The sequence below is a fragment of the Montipora foliosa genome, chromosome 3 (assembly GCF_036669935.1).
Source record: "Montipora foliosa isolate CH-2021 chromosome 3, ASM3666993v2, whole genome shotgun sequence".
NCBI classification, from domain to species: Eukaryota; Metazoa; Cnidaria; class Anthozoa; order Scleractinia; family Acroporidae; genus Montipora; species Montipora foliosa.
This window is the reverse complement of record NC_090871.1, coordinates 54,263,513-54,283,512: the sequence shown is the minus strand read 5'-3', so window position 1 is coordinate 54,283,512 and position 20,000 is coordinate 54,263,513. Positions and strand designations below refer to the sequence as shown.

At 40.5% G+C, this 20,000-nt stretch overlaps 1 protein-coding gene across 8 annotated transcripts in view; it reads left to right on the top strand.

Moving 5' to 3' along the window:
- Nucleotides 1-9,010, top strand: part of LOC137997693 (nucleotide-binding oligomerization domain-containing protein 2-like) — a 94,174-nt gene extending 85,164 nt beyond the window's left edge. For all 8 annotated transcript variants that reach the window (XM_068843888.1, XM_068843886.1, XM_068843884.1 and 5 more), the window contains 2 exons: nt 3,493-3,576; nt 4,338-9,010. In XM_068843888.1, coding sequence (XP_068699989.1) covers nt 3,493-3,576; nt 4,338-6,583 — 2,330 coding nt within the window. In that variant the 3' untranslated portion in view covers nt 6,584-9,010. The remainder of the gene's footprint in view (nt 1-3,492; nt 3,577-4,337) is intronic.
- The last annotated feature ends 10,990 nt before the right edge of the window (nt 9,011-20,000 follow it).

Sequence of the window (20,000 nt, the reverse complement as noted above, 5' to 3'; positions counted from 1 at the left end):
GTTGATGTAGATACTGCTTGTGCAGCCAAACAACGAAACCTACAATCATAGACAAAAGTGGTTGTTGGTAAAACGCGTAACGGGTAACGGCGTAACGAGAAACTGCGTAACGGAATTTTTTTTTTCCTTTTATTTTTTTTCCGACACTGGTTAATTATTTTAAAACCAAAACGACCGTAAAAAAACCTAGAAAAAAAGGTAAATAAAGACGTGGCCCGCGCTGGTTCTTGTTATGAGAGAAAAAGAAGACAAAATATATATCAAGTATTTATACCTAAAATGTTCTTTTAACCACACGGAATGGAGGAGCCAAATTTGACCTAGTCAATTATTATTTGTTGGATTTTATCTTAGTCCCCTTCTGGTTTCTTGGGATGTCTGTCACGCAACGCTTAACCCCCAAATATCTTGCCGCTTTTGTCACGTTGTCCGGTCTTTCGTTACCTGCTGTCAAACACAGAGTATCGTCAAAGTAAACTCGCTACCCGCTGGGTTTAACCGTCATCGCTTGTTTACATATAAAAAAGAGATCCGATAGAGCCAAAAGATCCGACGTACTGTAGGATTTAGCTCCTCTTTCCTCTATTCTGTGTTGTAGCTTTTCTCAAACCTTGAAATAGTCAAGAGTTAAATTACACTTTGACGTCAGTTGAAATACAGTCGAAGCTCTCTTAACGGACACTCTCGTAAGCGGACAGCTCTACTTACGGTCGCCTTGTTTGAAACCCCGTTTTAACTCCCATACAAACTCTCTATATCTACTATATTTTTACATTCTTGTAAGCGGACATTCCCGTAAGCGGCCGCGGACACTTTCAGGAATTACGACTTAGACGTTTGCTTTGTTTTTAAGCTCCCGTTAGCGGAAACCCGAAAGAAAATCAGCAACCTCTGTACAGTATCTTGTTTTTTATCAATCAACCATTTTACATTGCCGTTCGTCACAATGATTTTACAGTAATTACAGTACCATATTTCAATGTTTGTTTTGTCGTCATCCACGTCCGATTACATTTAGAAGCATATGCGCTTGTGGCTGGAATTACAACGTTGTCAGCACATTGTAGCCAAGGCACTCAAGTTTCGATTTTAGCCAAGGCAGAGACATTTTAGTGTCACCATAAAAAATATACTGGCAAGGAATTTCTAAGCCGTATCCGGCTCCTCTGTTTACTCGCTTTCTTCTTACAACAGTCTTTCCTTTGTTTGTTCCCCGCTTTAAAAACTTGCCAACAAGCAGCGACATCCTCAAAGGAATGTGTCCGAGTATTTCATCGTTCTTGTTTGTATACCAATATTTATGGTTAGCTGGGCAAGCCCCCGTAAGCGGCCATCTATCCCCTACACCTCTAGTGGCCGCTTACGAGAACCAGCGGCCAGCTCCAGTTACGGACATTTTTATCCCGTCCCAAGGGTGTCCGCTTACGAGAGCTTCGACTGTATTAAGGGTGGTATGAACACTTTTCAGCTTTGGAATAAATATTGCTTTAAAGCGAAAACTAAAAGTCAAAAAGGCTCACGCTGGCCAGTGGCTCCCACCCAGACATTCTTCGCCTATTCTTAGGCTCGTGAAGCGGCGGAACGATGGTAAGACGGGCTTAAGAATGTCTGTGTAGGAGCAGCGTAGGAGGTTAGGAGACCAGTAGATATAAGTCAGTTTCGTTACAGCAACAGAAGTTCTAAATTGTTCGCTGAAGAAACAACCGTAGCCTCCTACACAGTCTTTCTTAAGGGTCTTTTGAGGTTCGTCACGCTCGGCGATTGCGTGACGAGGCACAATAAGAATGTCTGCATGCAGGTTTTCTAAGACTAAGGGGAATTGACACAAGCATATTCCCTGAGGCCTCATGTTGAGTTTTCTACTGTTTTTAGGCTGAATTGAGTTAGTTACTATAACATGGAACAAAACTTACCTTCAAACTGAACCTTGATGGAACTTCTCTTTTAAAGAACTAACCAGAGCTTGCACACCCATTCAAAATAACTTTGACGAAACAAGGACAACAAAACCTTCGTTATTGAACTTTTTGAAACTAAATTCACGTTTTCTTTCTGGCTTCCTAAAGTGGTTTATAAGTTATCTAAAGCCTACAAACTTCGCAGTGCAAAGGGATATTTATTTTAACTTGTTGCTTTTGAAAAAAAAAGGGTTCGGTCGTGTCCTTCGATTAACAACAACAACAACAACAACAAAAACAGCAAAAAACAAACAAAAAAAAGGAAAAAAAATCCCGTAACGCTGTTTCTCGTTACGCCGTTACCCGTTACGCCATTACGTGTTTTACTAACAACCGACAAAAGTAGTTGGGAAGGTTATGTAAATGAACCGCACCAGAGCTGTACTTCACCCCGCTTCTGTTAAAGCGCAAAAGAAATAGTTTCATAGCCCCTCTCCCCCCTATTCCCTCGTTCAAAAAGGTCGTCACGTTTGCCCGTCAATTTCAACCCCCTACACTTTAAACACCGTTGCAGCTGCTCAATTGTGTAGTGTTCTGGTTCTCTCTCGAGAATTGAGCCAAGAACACGGTCGACGTCGCGTAAAACCGAAAATTATGCCTCATTTCTCTTGTGACTCTTACAGAGTCCTTACAGACTGAACTTTGTTTGTCTGAGTTACTTGGGGGTCTATAATGTCTTGACGTCATTAGTGCGAAGCGCTATGCAGTTTAGCAAACATCGTCAGTTTCGCATATAAGGGCTCGCGCGGGCTTACCATTAGAACAAATATTTAGAATAATCATTTCTCCAGATTTTACATTTTATTAGCTTTACAGTGATATATACTTTGTAAAGGTTTTATTACAAGCGACGCGCGTACGAAAGATTTTCCGGAAGACACTCCTGAAAGTCTACAGTAACCTTAACCAGATAAACGCCTAAAATTCACGATGTCATGGCAAAAACATTTAAATGTTAAAGCAAGCGCATACTGTGTTTGTTTTTCAAAGAAACTGTAAACGCTAACAAAAAAGTCGTATTTCCAATTTAAGACCACTCCCAGAATTTTCAGACAATCATAGCCAAAAGTAGTTGGGAAAGTTATGAAAATGAACCGCACCAAAGCTGTACTTCAACCCGCTTCTGTTAAAGCGCAAAAGAAATAGTTTCACCTTCTCTTATATAGCCCCCCTCCTCCCTATTCAATGTTGGAGGGTAACACAACAATTTCCCACTAAAACCATTCCGTTTTGCACAACATTGAATAGGGGGGAGGGGAGAGAAGCAAGGAAGACGTCAAAAGTGCTGACCTTCTCAACGGTTTTGTTTATGATTGTAGGCACGTTCGTTTTATGTATCGTGTGAGATGCGAACAGTGGATAGTTTAGGTGCATACTGTCCAGCTAGAAGAATCCCTAAAAGGGTCAATCAAATGGCTCGGTGCTGATAAGAGTTGTTGAGCAAGAACTAATGAGATTACGATTCAAATAAGCTCGTACTGTGTGCCAACTTACTGTAAAGTCATGTCTTGTTTTTTGTATGTGATTTTTACAGATGTTTCTGTCAAGGAACAAACTCAGATCCTATTTACAAGGGAGAGCTTTCCATCTTCTTCTGTGGCTTCTTATCGAACGGAAGGTATATATGACCTTACGGGAATTTGACCATGTTGGAAATCGACGCGAGAAAAAAAAAAATCATTCACTCGTAAAATTCAGGATGCCCATAACATCGCACTAAAAAAAAATGTGTTTACAACAAATGGGCTTTTTATACACCCTTTTAATAAGTCTTATATATGCCGTTTTCCACTAATGAACTCGAACTCGTGCTTTCAAATTTTATTCAGCCCCGCTTGGTTTTAAAATGGATTTATTACTTTAATATAATCGTCACTCCATTTCAATTTAAATATATTATTATTGCTACAATATTGTGTTAATTTTGTGTCAACTCGGGTTCGTTTTAGTTCTTACCACTAAGCATTGTGATACGAAAGCCAAAGACTCATCCACGCCAAGAGAAAACATTTTGTGGTAATTTTTCGTATGAAAACAAACGTTTTCTTTACGTGGATAAAACAGCACATACATTTAGAAACTGTTTTCGTTTGTGTAGCAGAAATGACTTTAAAAGCGGTGATACATAAAAAAAATTCAACCAAGAGGGCTTGCAAACCAGTGAAACCTCTAAATTCATTAACAATATCAAAAATCGGATTAGCTAGGAAATAGGTAGAATGATAGGTAAAAGATGGATTTTGGCTTTAAAATTGGAAATCGTCTCTCACTGATGTAAAAACAAAAAAATAAATAAAAGAAACGTAGAAGAAGCGAATAACTTTCAATCAGTCGACCTCTAAATTGACCCTATTTCTGGGTGTTTGTTTTGTTTTGCAGCTACTTCTTCATGTCAAAGTCATATCATTGAATCGATAAGACAAATTTACCAAACGAATGAAGGGGTGGTTTTGCCAGTTCCTTGGAATGAAGGGTTCAGCTTCCAACTAGACAACATTTTCACCAGACTTAAGATAGTTCCAAAAGAAAAGACACGCGGAACGCTGGCGAAAGAAATCACCAACATGACAAGTATTTTTACATCACACGAAGGTTGCCAACATCCGCGAGTTGTCCTGATTGAGGGCGAACCCGGCATGGGAAAGACGACTTACTGTAAAAAGCTGGCATATGATTGGGCAACTAAACAAGACCACAAATGGGATGAGTCTTTCCCAAGAGTAGATGTGCTCCTGCTCCTCAGATGTCGTGACATTGATTCTAGCATCTGGGAGGCTATCGACGATCACATTCTTCCGGAAGAAGTTGACCCAGAGGTGAAAGAAACGTTTTTCCGGTTCGTGCGAGAAAACCCTTCCAAAGTCCTGATAGTCCTCGATGGGTTGGATGAGGCAGACCCTCAAAAATTGGCTGTGTACTTTAGTCTTATTCAAAGAAAGCTGCTCCCTGGTTGTAACATTGTTCTTACTTCTCGTCACGAAGCAGGAATTAAAGTAAGACCTTACTCGGACACACTGTTGGAGATTGTTGGATTTACGAGAAGTGATGCGGAGTGTTTTATAACGAAGTATTTTCGACACGCAGTGCAAATGGGAGAGAAGCTGATAAATGTACTGTGGCATCCGTATGATTCTGTTAAGCGCACTGAAGGGAATTTAAATGAACTAACTAAAAACCCTTTGAATACACTTCTGCTCTGTCTGCTTTTCGAAGATTTTGGCGGCGTTCTACCAAACAACAGAACACAGCTGTACGTAGAGATCGTTGTCTTCGTTTTGAGGCGATACGAAATGAAGAACCATTTACCAAGTAGTGCTGAAGACCTTCTTGTAGTTTACAAGAAGGAACTGATGACCCTAGGGAGAATGGCACAAGAATGTCTTTGTAAAGGAGAGCTGCATTTCGAAGACGTCGAAGGGAATTTCAAGGAAAGTCTGTTCATCAAATTTGGCTTTCTCTCCATCCAGGCTGGCGGTAGCAAGAGAACGCCTGGTTTCCGTTATAGCTTCTTTCACAAGAGTTTTCAAGAATTCTTCTCTGGTCTACATCTTGCGTTTTCCATCCTGGATGGAACAATTGAACAGAAGTCAGTTCTGACCGACGAAAGATATTTTCATGAACTAAATCAAGTTTTCATGTTCATGAGTGGAATCATATCCTCACAATCCGAGGAAACGGCAGTGTCGATTGTAAATAGTGTTGCCTCACTTGCAAGTGTGAGAGGCCGCGGATCTCCGCTTGACGCATACTTGTACGTGAAGTTGGCTTTAGATGTCATTGGGGAATCTAAAACTTGCTCCGAAAACCTTTTTACTAAATTAGCTAATACCTTTGGCAAAAGTATTGATTTGACGGAAATTGATATAGACTTCGAATCACGAATATACTTCATGCCACGTACGAGAATTGCTGCCTTTTCCCAGGCCCTCGCAGTAAACACCTCCATTACTACTTTGAGATTGTATGAGAATTTGTCTTCGAACTCCATTGGTGATGAGGGCGCTACATCACTTTCCCAGGCCCTCGCAGTAAACACCTCCCTTACTACTTTGGATTTGTGTAGCAATTCCATTGGTGCTGAGGGTGCTACTTCACTTTCCCAGGCCCTCGCAGTAAACACCTCCCTTACTACTTTGGATTTGTCTCGCAACTCCATTGGTGCTGAGGGTGCTACTTCACTTTCCCAGGCCCTCGCAGTAAACACCTCCCTTACTACTTTGGATTTGTCTCGCAACTCCATTGGTGCTGAGGGTGCTACTTCACTTTCCCAGGCCCTCGCAGTAAACACCTCCCTTACTACTTTGGATTTGTCTCGCAACTCCATTGGTGATGAGGGTGCTACTTCACTTTCCCAGGCCCTCGCAGTAAACACCTCCCTTACTACTTTGCATTTGTCTGACAACCACATTGGTGCTGAGGGTGCTACTTCACTTTCCCAGGCCCTCGCAGTAAACACCTCCCTTACTACTGTGGATTTGTCTAACAACTCCATTGGTGCTGAGGGTGCTACCTCACTTTTCCAGGCCCTCGTAGTAAACACCTCCCTTACTACTGTGAATTTGTTTGGCAACTTCATTGGTGCTCCTCTCCCTAGTTTAGACCCTCGCATCATACTTTGGTGGTGAGCGTGATCTTCATTCTAAAGGTTTAGTGTTTACATCGACGCCAACAGGATCATGACTTACGATATTAGGGACCTTAAGCAAGGACGACGACAACGGCTACGAGAAGGTTGTTGTCTAAAAATATGGAATTTAAGATCTACGACGGCGACGGTCGACGAAAACGTCACTTCAAAATATAACATGGCTCTATCTATCATAAGTCTTTCGCGATTATTCAGTCTCCTTCACGTCCTACAATGTGGGCGAAGTATCCTAAAAGTGAATTGGTACGAGCGGTTTCAGAGTTAAAATAGAGAATTAAGGATTCTCTGTTGAATGCTTAAGTTGTCGTCAAAACCTCAAATTTGGTGATTTGACGTCGTCGTTATGCAGAGGACCGCTAAGATACTTGCTAAAATCCGTGCTGCACGTGCAGCACGATTATTTATGCTCTTTTAACCAATACTATTACTGTTTTGTGGCGATGTCGTAGTCGTAACCGTCGCCGTTTCTTAAATTCCCTATTATTTCTCGTTACTGTAATGATTTTGAGATTACTCCAAGTCGTTCGGCTTGGAAAGTGTGAGTACATAATCCAAGAATAAAGTTGATGAGAACGGTGTGGATGTTCAGAAAGAAAATTGAAAATTCATAGTCATGTGCTCTTGTTCTCCACATGACCTCAAATTTGTTCTTTTTACGTCGTAGTCAAGACGAGAACAGCCAAAAAAAACCTATCAGGGCGTGCAAAGCTATTGTTTTTGCTCACTAAATATGCAAATTTATGGAGTTCTCGTTGCCGTGGTCCATGCTTAAGGTCCATATTGTCTTTTAGAGTTTACGGTGTTGTTGTTGTTGAATCCTCACCCCTTGTTTGTTGGTAAGCATGCACTGAAAGGTTAAAAGTCACTTTCTTGCTAGTGTGTCACGAGAAATTAAAGGTCTTACATACATAGAAAGACACCCAGTTTGTCCCTTGAGATATGTTTCAGTTAAAGTGTGTACCCTGATAAAAAAATCACAGTCGAGTCCTTTTCTTCGGATTTTGAAAGTGCGTTTGTTTGGATTTTGCGGTCAGCCATTACTCACGTTGGAAAACTGACCGATTGGACATTAGAGGGTTGGATCTAGGAGTAAGTGACGTCATTTACTCACTAGTTAAACGTTTGAGCGCGTAAATGTAGTTTATTATATATGCAAAACACGAGTTTAAAAGTCTGAAAGCACGAAACTCCCCTGCTGCATATCAAGTCAGCCGCGTACACACGCACTGTGCCTTCAGTCTTTGACGTCATTTTCTCCTCGATCCAGCTCTCTCAAGATTTTCAAGTTAGTAATGGCAGACCATTTAATAGGAAAATGTCATTTAAAATTTTGAAATCAAAGCTTAAGACTTGGTTCACTTAGTGTTAACTTAACATAGTTTTGAAATCCAAAGAAAAAGGAGAATTTATTTTTTGGTCTTAATACGGCGTTTAAGGCATTTTACATAAAGTAAAAAGGAAGATGTGCTACTCAAGATGTCCGCAAAGATGATAGACAGCAGGCGCTCAACCCGATGACTTTTTGTGACTTCCGTCAGTTGCCTTTTTGAATCTACTTCAATTTCACAAAGAACTCAAGCCGGTCAAATGCTAAAAGTGCCACATTCTTTGTCTCTTTTTTTAAATAGACCAAATTGGCCAAACCTTTTTTTTTCAAGTATTTTCATATTATTTAAATGTGAATGCTGCATTACCATGTAAATGCATTATAAACCCCGAGAGATTAGAATGGAAACTTTTCCCCTAGTGTAAACGTAGTCTAAGACTGTCTTTACATGAATGCTGTTTAAAAGTTACTGTAATGATATCAAAGAATGCTGCGGCTTTTCACAATCAGGTTCAGTAATCTGACAAGATTCTTGTAAAATAAATTTATTTACTTGTTAATAACAAATGAATTTTAGTGGCAACTATTTAAGACAAATGCTAGTTTTAATAGGCCATTTACCAAATATCAAATATTCAGCTTGATAGTGAGGCAGTGAGGACAAAAAAAAAACACTATGGAATGAATGTGAAAAATAATTACATATCATTCACTTTCCTTTGTCTTTGTCCTCTAAGCCTCTCTTTCAAGCTTAATAAAGGCCTATTCAGTGCTTTAAAAGATGCATCAATATGTACATCAATGTTAGGTCCATGAAGGTGGAAAGATTGCTGTAGCGTTTCACATTCAGGTTCAACAAATCTGACAACATCCTTATAAAGTAATTTATCAACGTGTTCGCTTAAATGGTGTTTTTATTGTGCATAAGCGATATCTATGTATTCCTGCGTTTTCAAGGCGAAACAAACATTGGTATCCTTTTTATGCAATTTTTTCAAAGGACTTATCAAGGAAGTTTCTCGATTACTTTGCTTTGTGTAAATATAGAGCTTTGTTTACGAATTAAATCAATTTAACAAGAGAGTTTCATCTGTTTATTCTACTCATAGGGAGCAGCGACTTTAAGAGGGTCCTGATATGCTCTTACATGAGGGTTACCATAAAAACAACTTTCAAACCGAGTTCAAGGCTCATACCGTCATTCCCCGTAAGGAAACAAAACCTTCAGCGTCACGGTCATGTTGTTAGGGCAAGGATGATTTCTTAAAACGCTTTCTTGTGTTCTCTTATTTACTTTGTTAAGATAAAAAAGTTCATTCTCCTAACTAGTACCATAGCTTTCTTTGTAGAGTAGTCATGAGAATTTGGTGTTAAATCACATCTCTTAAGCTAATAATTCTCTTCTTTCTCAATAACCTCTTTGACAGACATTTTATTAAGATTATAAGAAGAATTTACATGCTCATTACTCCTGGGAGTCAAAGACTGAGTCCTTACCCCACTATCTACCTCTGGGCACCCGAGTACATGTCTCTTATCGTAGACACCCTCACCCCACTATCTACCCCATAGTCTCCAAGTATCTTTATCGTATCTGAAATAAATGCATATTTGAAGTGCGGGTTAAAGATGAAAGAGAGAATTGATCCTCACGCTTATCTGGACAATTTAAGCAATTGTCTCTTATAGTAAACACTCTTACCCCACTATTTACCCCTAAGTCTCCAAGTATCTTTATCGTATCTGAAATGAATGCATATTTGAAGTGCGGGTTAAAGATGAAAGAGAGAATTGATCCTCACACTTATCTGGACAATTTAAGCAATTGTCTCTTATAGTAGACACCCTTACCCCACTATCTACCCCATAGTCTCCTAGTATCTTTATCGTATCTGAAATGAATGCACATTTAAAGTGCGGGTTAAAGACGAAATAGAGAAGTGATCCTCACACTTATCTGGACAATTTAAGCAATTGTTTCTTATAGTAGACACCCTTACCCCACTATCTACCCCTTAGTCTCCAAGTATCTTTATCGTATTAAAACTGGGTTTGTCACCAGGTGAGTACATTTAAAAAATATTTGAAAAAATACAAACTAGGTTACACTGGTGGTTTAAAAGATAATATATTACAATAAAAAATGTTCCCAACGTTTCGGTCACAATCGCGGACCTTCTTCAGGGGAAGTGAAAGAAAAACCACACAAAAGCACAGATAAAAACAAGACACTGATTAAAAAAATTCAAGATAAGTGTCATTTTTTCTTGTTTGCGAGGGTCAAGTGCAAATACTCCTTGGGGAGTAACGCCCCATCATCTCGTTTGAGCGGGTCTCTCGCGCAATTAATCTCCCAAGCTTCCAAAATCTTCCTTTGGTGCCAATTACTATTAGTCCTGAGAATTATGGCCTCATCCCATGCGATATGGTGATTAGTATTTGTCACGTGGTCTGCAAGTGCTGATTTTTTGGATTGTCTCCGTGCGACAGCCTTCTGGTGCTCGCCTTTTCTTGTTGAGAATTTTCTTTGCGTTTCGCCGACGTAGCTCTTGCTACAATCAGCGCAAGGAATGTCATAAAGAAGGCCACGAGTTTCTTCTTTGTCTATTTGGTCTTTCGGTTTGGGAAACATCTGGCTCATTGTTTGATAGGGTTTGAATGCCACTTTGATGCCGTGGTTTTCCAAAACTCTCTTTATTGGCTCAGAGGTCCCGCTAACGTATGGAATTGTGCTATAGCCCCGCCCGGATTCTGCAGCGTTGATTGTGTCCTTCGACGGTGGTTTAGGTTTGCTGGCATCCAAAATAACGCGCGTGGGGTATCCATTGGACTGTAATGTCGATATTACTCGTTGCTTTTCCTTACTTCGATCAGATTTTGTTGTGGGGATTCTTTCGGCCCGATCCATCAATGATTTAACCACAGCTCGCTTGTGCATACTAGGATGGTGCGATGAAAAAGACAGATAGCGATGAGTGTGAGTAGGTTTCCGGTAAACAGTGGTAGTTAATCTTCCGTCTTCCTGGTGGTGAACCATAGTGTCAAGGAAGGCAATTTTTCCCTCGCTTTCGCGTTCAACCGTGAACTTAATGCAGGGTTCAATTGAATTCAGATGTTCGAGAAAAGTCTGAGTACTATCAAATTTCGTGGTTGTACTCACGTCGTCCACAAATCTTTTCCAAAACAGAGGTTGATTGGTGAGAGTAGTTAATGCTCTTTCTTCAAGGTCTTCAGCGTCTTGTTTATAGCTGTGCTTTTGTGTGGTTTTTCTTTCACCTCCCCTGAAGAAGGTCTGCCATTGTGACCGAAACGTTGGGAACATTTTTTATTGTAATATATTATCTTTTAAACCACCAGTGTAACCTAGTTTGTATTTTTTCAAATATTTTTTAAATATCTTTGTCGTATCTGAAATGAATGCATATTTGAAGTACGGGTTAAAGACGAAAGAGAGAAGTGATCCTCACACTTATCTGGACAATTTAAGCAATTGTCTCGATATAGACAGCTGAAAAATTCATTTGGCGTTTAAATGAGTGGCTGTAGTCATCAGTTGGCAGAGCACTGTACCGGCATCGTAGAGGGTCATGGGTTCGGATCCCGTTGGAGCCACCTTAATTTTTCAGGTGTCAAAAAGAGGCAGTTTCTTAAATTGTCCAGATATGTGCGACGACCACTTGTCTTTTTTGTTTATTGCATCCCTTGATAAATGGAAATCATTTACATGGTGGCTTCGAAAATCCCCTCTCAAGAACCTCTCGCTCACGTGCTTACTTGGAAAAGCTTATCCGTTACATGTTCCTTAGACCAGGAAAAAAGCACCCAGAGTTTCATGCCCTAAGACGACTTCCTTTTCAAGACATAGTGATTTAATAGCAGCCGAAATACGCACGAAAAGCTTCGTAACTCGAGTTTCAACAAGTGAGCCCCTGCAGGTTAATTGCGGGGAAACAAAAGCTCCCTGGATCGGTTCGCTACAAGACTCGAATAATACTTTCCGATACCTTGCTCTTTAACAATCTTTTAACATGAGCGAAGAAAGTAGTGTACGCCTTAGGCGTTTCATTCTAGAGCGACAAACGTCAGCGCAATCAAGGTTCTTGGGACAAAAAGGAGATCCTGGCAAGCTTATCAGTCGGAGGAATCACATTAACTTCTGGTTGAAATTTTTTTCATTCTAGCGTCACATTTTTCGTTTTCGTGCTTGATCGATAGCTTTCTTGGTAAGAAAAAAACAATTTCCGCCGAAAATTACCCTTTTCTAACCAAATTTTCCGTTACAGAGCAGATATTTTCATTACACACCGGAAAAGTCGTGCCGGCCACTCGGTGAACAAAATAATAAAATTAACGTTCAAGAAGAAGCTTGAAATGAGCAAGAAAGTCTTTGAGGTCACAAATCTTGTTTGCGTTCTGTTGGGCATTGTACTCCACTCTCTTTGTGTTTTGTTTATCTGATCCGAGCATTGTACGCTTGGGATTATTTATTAGAAGATGCTGTGGAAACAATGGAAACTTAAGTTTCACTAGAAAGCAGATGGTGTAAGTTGCTTTTTGCTCAAGAAACAAGTATGACAATTACCCACTATTTACACCGAGAAACATCTCAGTTTTGGCGTTTTTCTCTGTATTGGCGGGGCGAACGAGACTGGAGTAGCCCGAAAAGAGAGCCTGCGCGCAGACTATAGCGTTGGAAGCTTATAAACCATATAGACTAAAGTTCCTCTTTCAATTTTTGGGAGACATTTCGCCTTGACAGGGTTTTTGTTCGGCTACGCTCAATGATTGGTAGACGAAAATGTCTTGCCAGCTTGCTGAACAATCAGAATCTGACACGCTTTTTGCCGCGTCTCCTTAGCGCCGGCCTCACATACCTGCGTCCCGTTCTGATTGGTTTAATTGCTTGTCTGTGTCCTGGGTGCTTAACCACCTTAATTAATAGCTTCAATTTGCGTTGCACGGCACCTTGAGAAAACGTTCCATGTTTTTGACACATTTGTTCTGCATCGTTTTAGGGAAACACATGGTCTTCCTTGTTAGTCTATCGAATGAACCCTGTTTTCTCTCACCTGTTTTATATGCCGCTCCTCGTTGACTGACTGTGAGCAATTACCTTCATTGGAGGAGAACGCAAACGACTTGATACCAAGACTGTGAGACTGAAAGAAACAATAAGAGAGATTTCAATAGCTGGGTCGGCAGATGTTTTTTTTCTTTCTGTAATCATCACTTTGATTCGTTTTATTTGTACCACTAATATTTTAACTCGACTGAACACTATAAAATTGATACACTTTATCGCAGCGCCTAACACATTTCATCATTTCTCCGAAAAAACGTCGCCTTTAGGGAGCCACACAAGTTACACAATGTGAACTTAAACGGCAACCATTTGAGCCACTGACGAGTTGTTGAAAGACACAGGTTTGTCTGTGAGTCAACGTCACCCGATCGGCCTTTCTTTTTCCAAGAATTTCTTTATTGAAAAACAGTTGATATAGAGAAGATTCACATCCACAGACGAGGCCCAGTGGCATTTCATGTCCCTGAAAGTCGCCAATTTTAACCGTCAATTCGAAGACAGTTCTAGTCGGATCATCGTCTTAGAAATTTTGTCATGAATTGTACGGACCATCATGAATCATACCTGAAAGACTGAGAGATCAGTATGTAAATTCACCTCTCAATTTCAATTCACTGTCAGCTAAAAAAGTACTGAGAATGAAGATTATTGTCAGCTCAAGGGTACCATCCTGATAAACCACCAAATTCTCATGACCTGCCAACGAAGAGATCTATAAAAGTAGTGAGGAGAATAAACTTTTATATCACTGGAGTCAAACGGGTTTTCCATTTTACTTCGTTTCTGTGCTGTCCCCTGCCAAACAACGAGCAGGTGAGAATACAAACTCAAACGCCTGCTGCACCAGTTTCATTTCTGCATGCCGGATAACCGGCACATATTTGTCACATAAAAATTTTTTTACGCAGTGATTACAACCCATTGACTCCTGAGGGTGACATTTAATAGATTTTACTCTAACGCCAGACAATTTTACTAGTCAAAAGGGGTTCGGCTCAGGAGTCAAATGCTTAAAATTGCGCAAATGTGTATTTTGAGATGACGTTACTTGTTGCTGTCACCGTTTCTATGGTAGGAAGCTCCAGTATCTGAGAGCTTTTAAAAGAAACCACGAAGACTAGACGGGAACGAAAACATCTGACTCACTTCATAATGCAACTTGACGCTATCTTAAAAACTCAGTGATAATTCCAGTTTGTCCACGCTTTACAATATATAGTGAAGTATTATCGTATAACTGGGTTGGTACGAGCGGTTTTCAAGTAAAGATTAAAAAATGACCAATTCAATGTTATATGCTCTCGTAGTCGTCATAACCTTAAATGTGGTTCTATCAAGTCGTTGTTTTGCAGAAGACCATAAAGGAATTTTCAAAATACGTGCCACACGATTATTTCTTTTTCTTTTTAAGGGGGGTGGCTCTTAACTACCAAACTGTTGCTATGGACCCCTTCAAATAATCATTTTTCGAGTCCCTTTAAATCTAGTTACTTTAATTTTGCCAAGTATGTTGTATCACTTCCGTTTTTCGTCCAAATAGAAATGTCATGATCAGTTTACGAAAAATGATGGGACCGCCCCTTCCCTTTTGTTTCGTGAGAGTTTTTGCATGTTTTTCACTGAAACGCACCGCAGAGGACTGGGACTAATTGCGCATGTGCCTTCTAATTGAAGTGATGTAAGATTGCCCATTGAAAAAAGATTTCATAGAACCATCCATGCAACCTTTTTGTAGGGCTCTTTGACTAAAAAGCTTCCTTAGCAAACATTGTCTTTCCGTAATTAAGTGCCACCTCCCTGAACCAAACATATTCTTGCTTTCTGGCGTTACCGTTGCCGCATTTGTCATCGTTTCTTTGGGAGTGAAACGGCGCGGCTGCGGCAACGACAACACCGCAAAACAATAATAGGGAGTTTTAGCAATTAAGGACAGCGGGAACTTTACTTCAAAATATAACCTAGCGCTACGTGAAGTATTTCGCGATTATTCTATCTTGTTCACCTTCAACAAAAGGGGTGAATTATCGTGTAACTGGATTTATAGGAAAGGTTCTAAAGTGAAGATAAAAAGTGAACGACTTTCTGTTGTATGCTCACGTTGTCGTCAAAACCTGAAATTGGGTGATTTCACGTTGTTTTTTTGTGGATTACGGCATTGAAATGCGTGCTGCACGTGCAGGACCAGTATTTTTCAATCCTTAACTAATGATATTCTTGCTTTGTGGCGTTGTCGTTGGCGTAGCCGAAGTCGTTGCTAAAACTCCCTAATATCATTGGATAACTGGAGAGGAAAAACAATCTTGCTGCACGTGCGACACGCACGGTAACACACACATATACGGTTCTGTGCCTAAATAACAAAGACCTGAAATCACCTAGTTGTTTTGTCGTACATCTTAAGGGCCCTACTTTAAGATCCACGACAGCAACCGGCGGCGAAAAACACGTCCCCTCGAAATATAATTTGCTCCATCGTAAGTCTCAGGCTTTTGCCATTAATTTTCCATCTTGTTCACGTGGCACAATGTGATAGAAGTATCCTAAAACTAAATTGGCTAGGAGCGGTTTTGGAGTAAAAATGGAGAACGAAAGGTTCACATTTGTATGATTACGTTGTCGTAAAAACCTCAAATTTGAAGACCTGAAATTTATGGAGATGAATATGACACTCGACATATTTATTTGTTTTACGTTTTTGTTTGCTGTTTTGGCCCTGACCATGCGCAAACCACACCCTTTTGTTCAAAATACAGCCTATCAAAAGTTTCGATTAATTCATTTAAAACGAGGCCAAAAGATTGCGCATGGTCACGGTGTAGTTGACATGAAGCGCGATGTCATTGTTCTCGCCTTCGAAGTTTTACGAGTTTCACAACCAGACCACCTATATGAACTTTGCTAGAGTAACGCAAAAACATGAGCAGAGATGCGTGCCGCACGTTCAGCCTGATTATTTTTCCTCTTTTAAATAATATAACATTATCGCTATGTGACCTTGGCGTAGCCGCAGCCGTCGTCGTTTCTTAAACTTCCTCAGTCACTAGGGAGCATTAGCAACAGGGAGTTTAAAGTGCCCCTGTGACCAAAAAATCAATTAATATTTTTCTTTGGATTTCAAAACTATGTTAACAACAATAAGTGGCCCACGTTTTAAGCCTTGATTTCAAAAAGACACCTCTTTATTTTAACTGTCTTTTTCCTATTTAATGGTCCGCCATTACTAACATTATGTTCTTGAGAGAGCTGGGTCGAGGAGAAAATGACGTCAAAGGCTCACTAGTTTAAGAATGCAATACGTGTGTACGCCGCAGAATTAATATGCAGCACGGGGGTTTTAGCCTTTCAGACTTTTAAATTCACGCTTTGCATATATAATAAGCTGCGTTCACACGCTGAAATTTTAAGCTAGTGAGCCTCTGACGTCACTTTTCCCTGGCTCCAACCGTCTGAGGTCCAATCGGTCAGTTTTGAACGTGAATAATGGCGGACCGTGAAATCCAAAACTTACACTCAAAGTAAACGGCCTTTGGATAAAAATCAAAGCTCAAAATTTTCCCTGTCAGGTGTCAAGCAAACACACTTCCAAAATCTGAAGGAAAAAGGAAGTGTTTTTTTTTTATCACAGGGGCACTTTAAGAAACGACAACGGCTACGACTGCGACAATGCCACAAAACAATAATATCATTGGTTAAAAGAGCATAAATAATCGTGCTACACATGCAGCACGAATTTTAGCAAGTATGTTTGCCGCCCTCTGCATAACCACGACGACCAACAACGTAAGCATGCAAAATGCATGCGTCGCGTTTGATTGGTTTAATTGCTTGTCTGTGTTCTGGGTACTTAACCACCTTAATAGCTTCAATTTGCGTTTCACGGCACTTGAGAAACGTTCCATGTTTTTTGACGCACTTGCTTTGCATCGTTTTAGGGAAAAGACATGGGCGTAGCCAGGATTTTTCAAAGGGGGAAAGGGGGGGTCACACTGTCAAACAGAGGGTACTCGCGTTTTCGCAACCTGAATATTGTAGGTTGATTGAGTAAAAAAAAGCTTACCAAAGGGGGGGGGGGGGGGGGAGGGGGTCACGGGCACCCCCTTAATATCTTAAGTCTAACACCAGAAAATTGTTACACCAGCGCATAACACATTTTACCATTTGTCCGAGGAACCTCGCCTTTAGGGAGCCACACAAGTTACACAAAGTGAACTTAAACGGTAACTATTTGAATCACGGACGAGTTGTTGAAAGACACGGGTTTGTCTGTGAATCGGTAGTACCCAAAACGCGGGGCCGGGGCCTGGGTGCCTTTTCTTTTTCCATCTTTTTTTGTTTCAATTTTTTTCGTTATGCTTCTTTACTGTTGTTTTCGAATGACCGGCATCTGTCCTTCATTTATAGTGGAAATTAGTCAAAAACATTAAGGAACTTATGGAAGCTGCGAAAGTTCGAAATCAGACTGTTTTTTTAATTTTTTTTTGTGTGTGTGTTTTAAAATCGAAGTTGGTTTTTGAGAGCATGTGACTTAATCTTTCCGAAAATCGGAGTTTGTTTTTCGAAATTAAGAATTTCCGAAAATGCTGATTGCGCGTTTGAACGACCTGGGGGATTCTGCGCACCTTGCCTCACAAGGAAGGCCATTCTACAGCGTGGCGCCACTATAAAACTATTTTTGAAGTAATTTGTGTGCTAAATATTCCCGAGCTAACCCATGTTGGCATTTGAATACCATGGTGGCCTTTTTTATGCTTAGCTGGCGATCAAGATTTTTCCACCCCATAATTTCCAACAATTTGGCCAGCATCAGCGTCAGAGAAGGTTAAAAAAAGCGCGCTGCTCTATTCTGCAATTTTTTCACCTTCGTCTTGTAAAGTTATCCCACAGGTTCCCCATTAAAGATGTTCAAGTAAGGTTGTCTGAGGAACCAAGTGCCTAACACGTTTCATGGTACCGATTCCAGAAGCGATCTTTTTGGTTAGTTTTTCGATGTGGCATTATTCCAGCTGAGTTCGTCGTCAATTGTTACACCAAATGATTTTGTCTTGATCAGTGTCTTGATCAGTTTTTTGACTCGGCCCTGCTTGATCTGTAGTTTCATTGGGTATCAGATACATGCACCTGACCAAAATGCAACTACGCCGGTATGTTGAAAGTGCTGTGCTTTTGCGATTTTACTGTGCCTTAGTGCACCCAAACTCAGTTTGTTTTTGCTTTCAGTTTTGGGCACCGCACTCAGTCATCGGCAACTGACTCCTGGTTGAAAACATTGAAAGGAGAGCTAAACGTTTAAGTTACGGAAATGTTATTTATCCTGTGGGGGTTGCTTAGTCAAACTTAAGTTATTGCAACCTATTGGATAGAGTATCTTGACCTAATTTCTTTTATAAACGCCTTTACGGGCATATAGAACTACCTTTCGAGTTCAAATATTCTTTTTCTTTTTCTTGCGGGTCAAATGCGCCGCGCGTGCTCAGCATTGCATTTTAAGACAAATCTTTCTCGTTCATCTGTTTTCCGTGACAATTTCTTTAATTGAGCCATCTTACCAAGGGACTTTAAGGAATAAGAGTCTCTTGATTCGTTTCACTCGCTAAGACTTTTTAACGTTTTTGATTGCTATAATTTGTTCCTTTAAAGTATGTCTTGAATGTCGTGGTGGAAATATTGTTGAAAATTTTGGCCTGTACCTTGTAAGTGGTAGTCGTTAGTAGAGTTCAATTATAGTCTTTAGTTTATAATTTATGTAGATTTTAGATCATAATTTGTAATTAGATTTGAATTGCCATTTGGGTAAGGAGAGCTTTCTTGATATTTTAGGGGGCTAGATTGGGTTGGGTGTTAAAACCTAGTAGGGGACAGTCCTATTGTTTGGCCCCTGTACAGTGTACAAAGCCTGAAATAATGATAACTTGGCGTATCCCTGACGCCGACCCAGGAATTTGCACACAACTACGTTAGACAGATTTGCCTAAGGATCAAGTAATGTAAACTATTTCCGAATACGTAAGCTGCGCCAATGACCCTATCCTAGTATCCACGCCTAGTCAGGCAGGCATAAAGACATGAACAAGGAAAGGTTACGTCTTTACAAACCTTGGCCGTGTAGCACTTATATTTCAACAGACTTAACTGAATAGAGGGTAATGTGAAGTGCTAGATTTCTGTCTCATATGAACCATGTAAGTGTTAACCCTACTGATGGAAATGGGGCCACACAAGGACAGAGAAAAACTAACGCTCACATGGTTCATATGGGATAGAAATCTAGCACTTCACATTACCCTCTATTCAGTTAAGTCCATAAAGACATGAACATTAACTGAGTTGACGACATCAAGCCATAACAAAAAAAAACCCCGGTAGGCATAACGTAGGTTTTGTGGCCAGCCAAAGACGCAAATGCCAGTTAATTTCAACCAAATGCAAAGTTTTAGTTGCAGCCAAACACCGAAGTGGCACCTGAGCCTATAGCAGTTTGGGGTATGCCACGGCCAGAAAGGCCCCGGTGAACAAGCGATTCGAACTGAACACCAAGTTCAGTGATGTGGTCTCCCAAAGCCAAACAGACAGACAAACGATTGGCATCCGACCCCAGTCCAGTATTCGTGCCCGGCCCGAGAGGCCCAAACATAAGCAATTTTAACGGAACCCGATGTTCAGGTACAGCCAAACACACTTTAGTGGCCTCCTGAACCCAGTCCCAGCCCGAGAGACCTAAATGCAAACAAATTATTGGAACCGATTCCGCAACCTAGTTCCCAGGGTTCTCTCCTGCCCGTTTCCACGAAGGAGAGAGAACCTGGGACGAGGTTGCCAAATCCGAAGTTTGCTATTATGATCAAAAAATCATTTCCTTTTTCTTCAGATTTTGAAAGTGTGTTTGGCTCTACACCTGATTGGCAAAACTCTGAACATTGATTTTTATCCAAAGGCTGTTTCGTTTGAGTACAAGAATTGCCCGAAACGGAAAATACCATAATACTT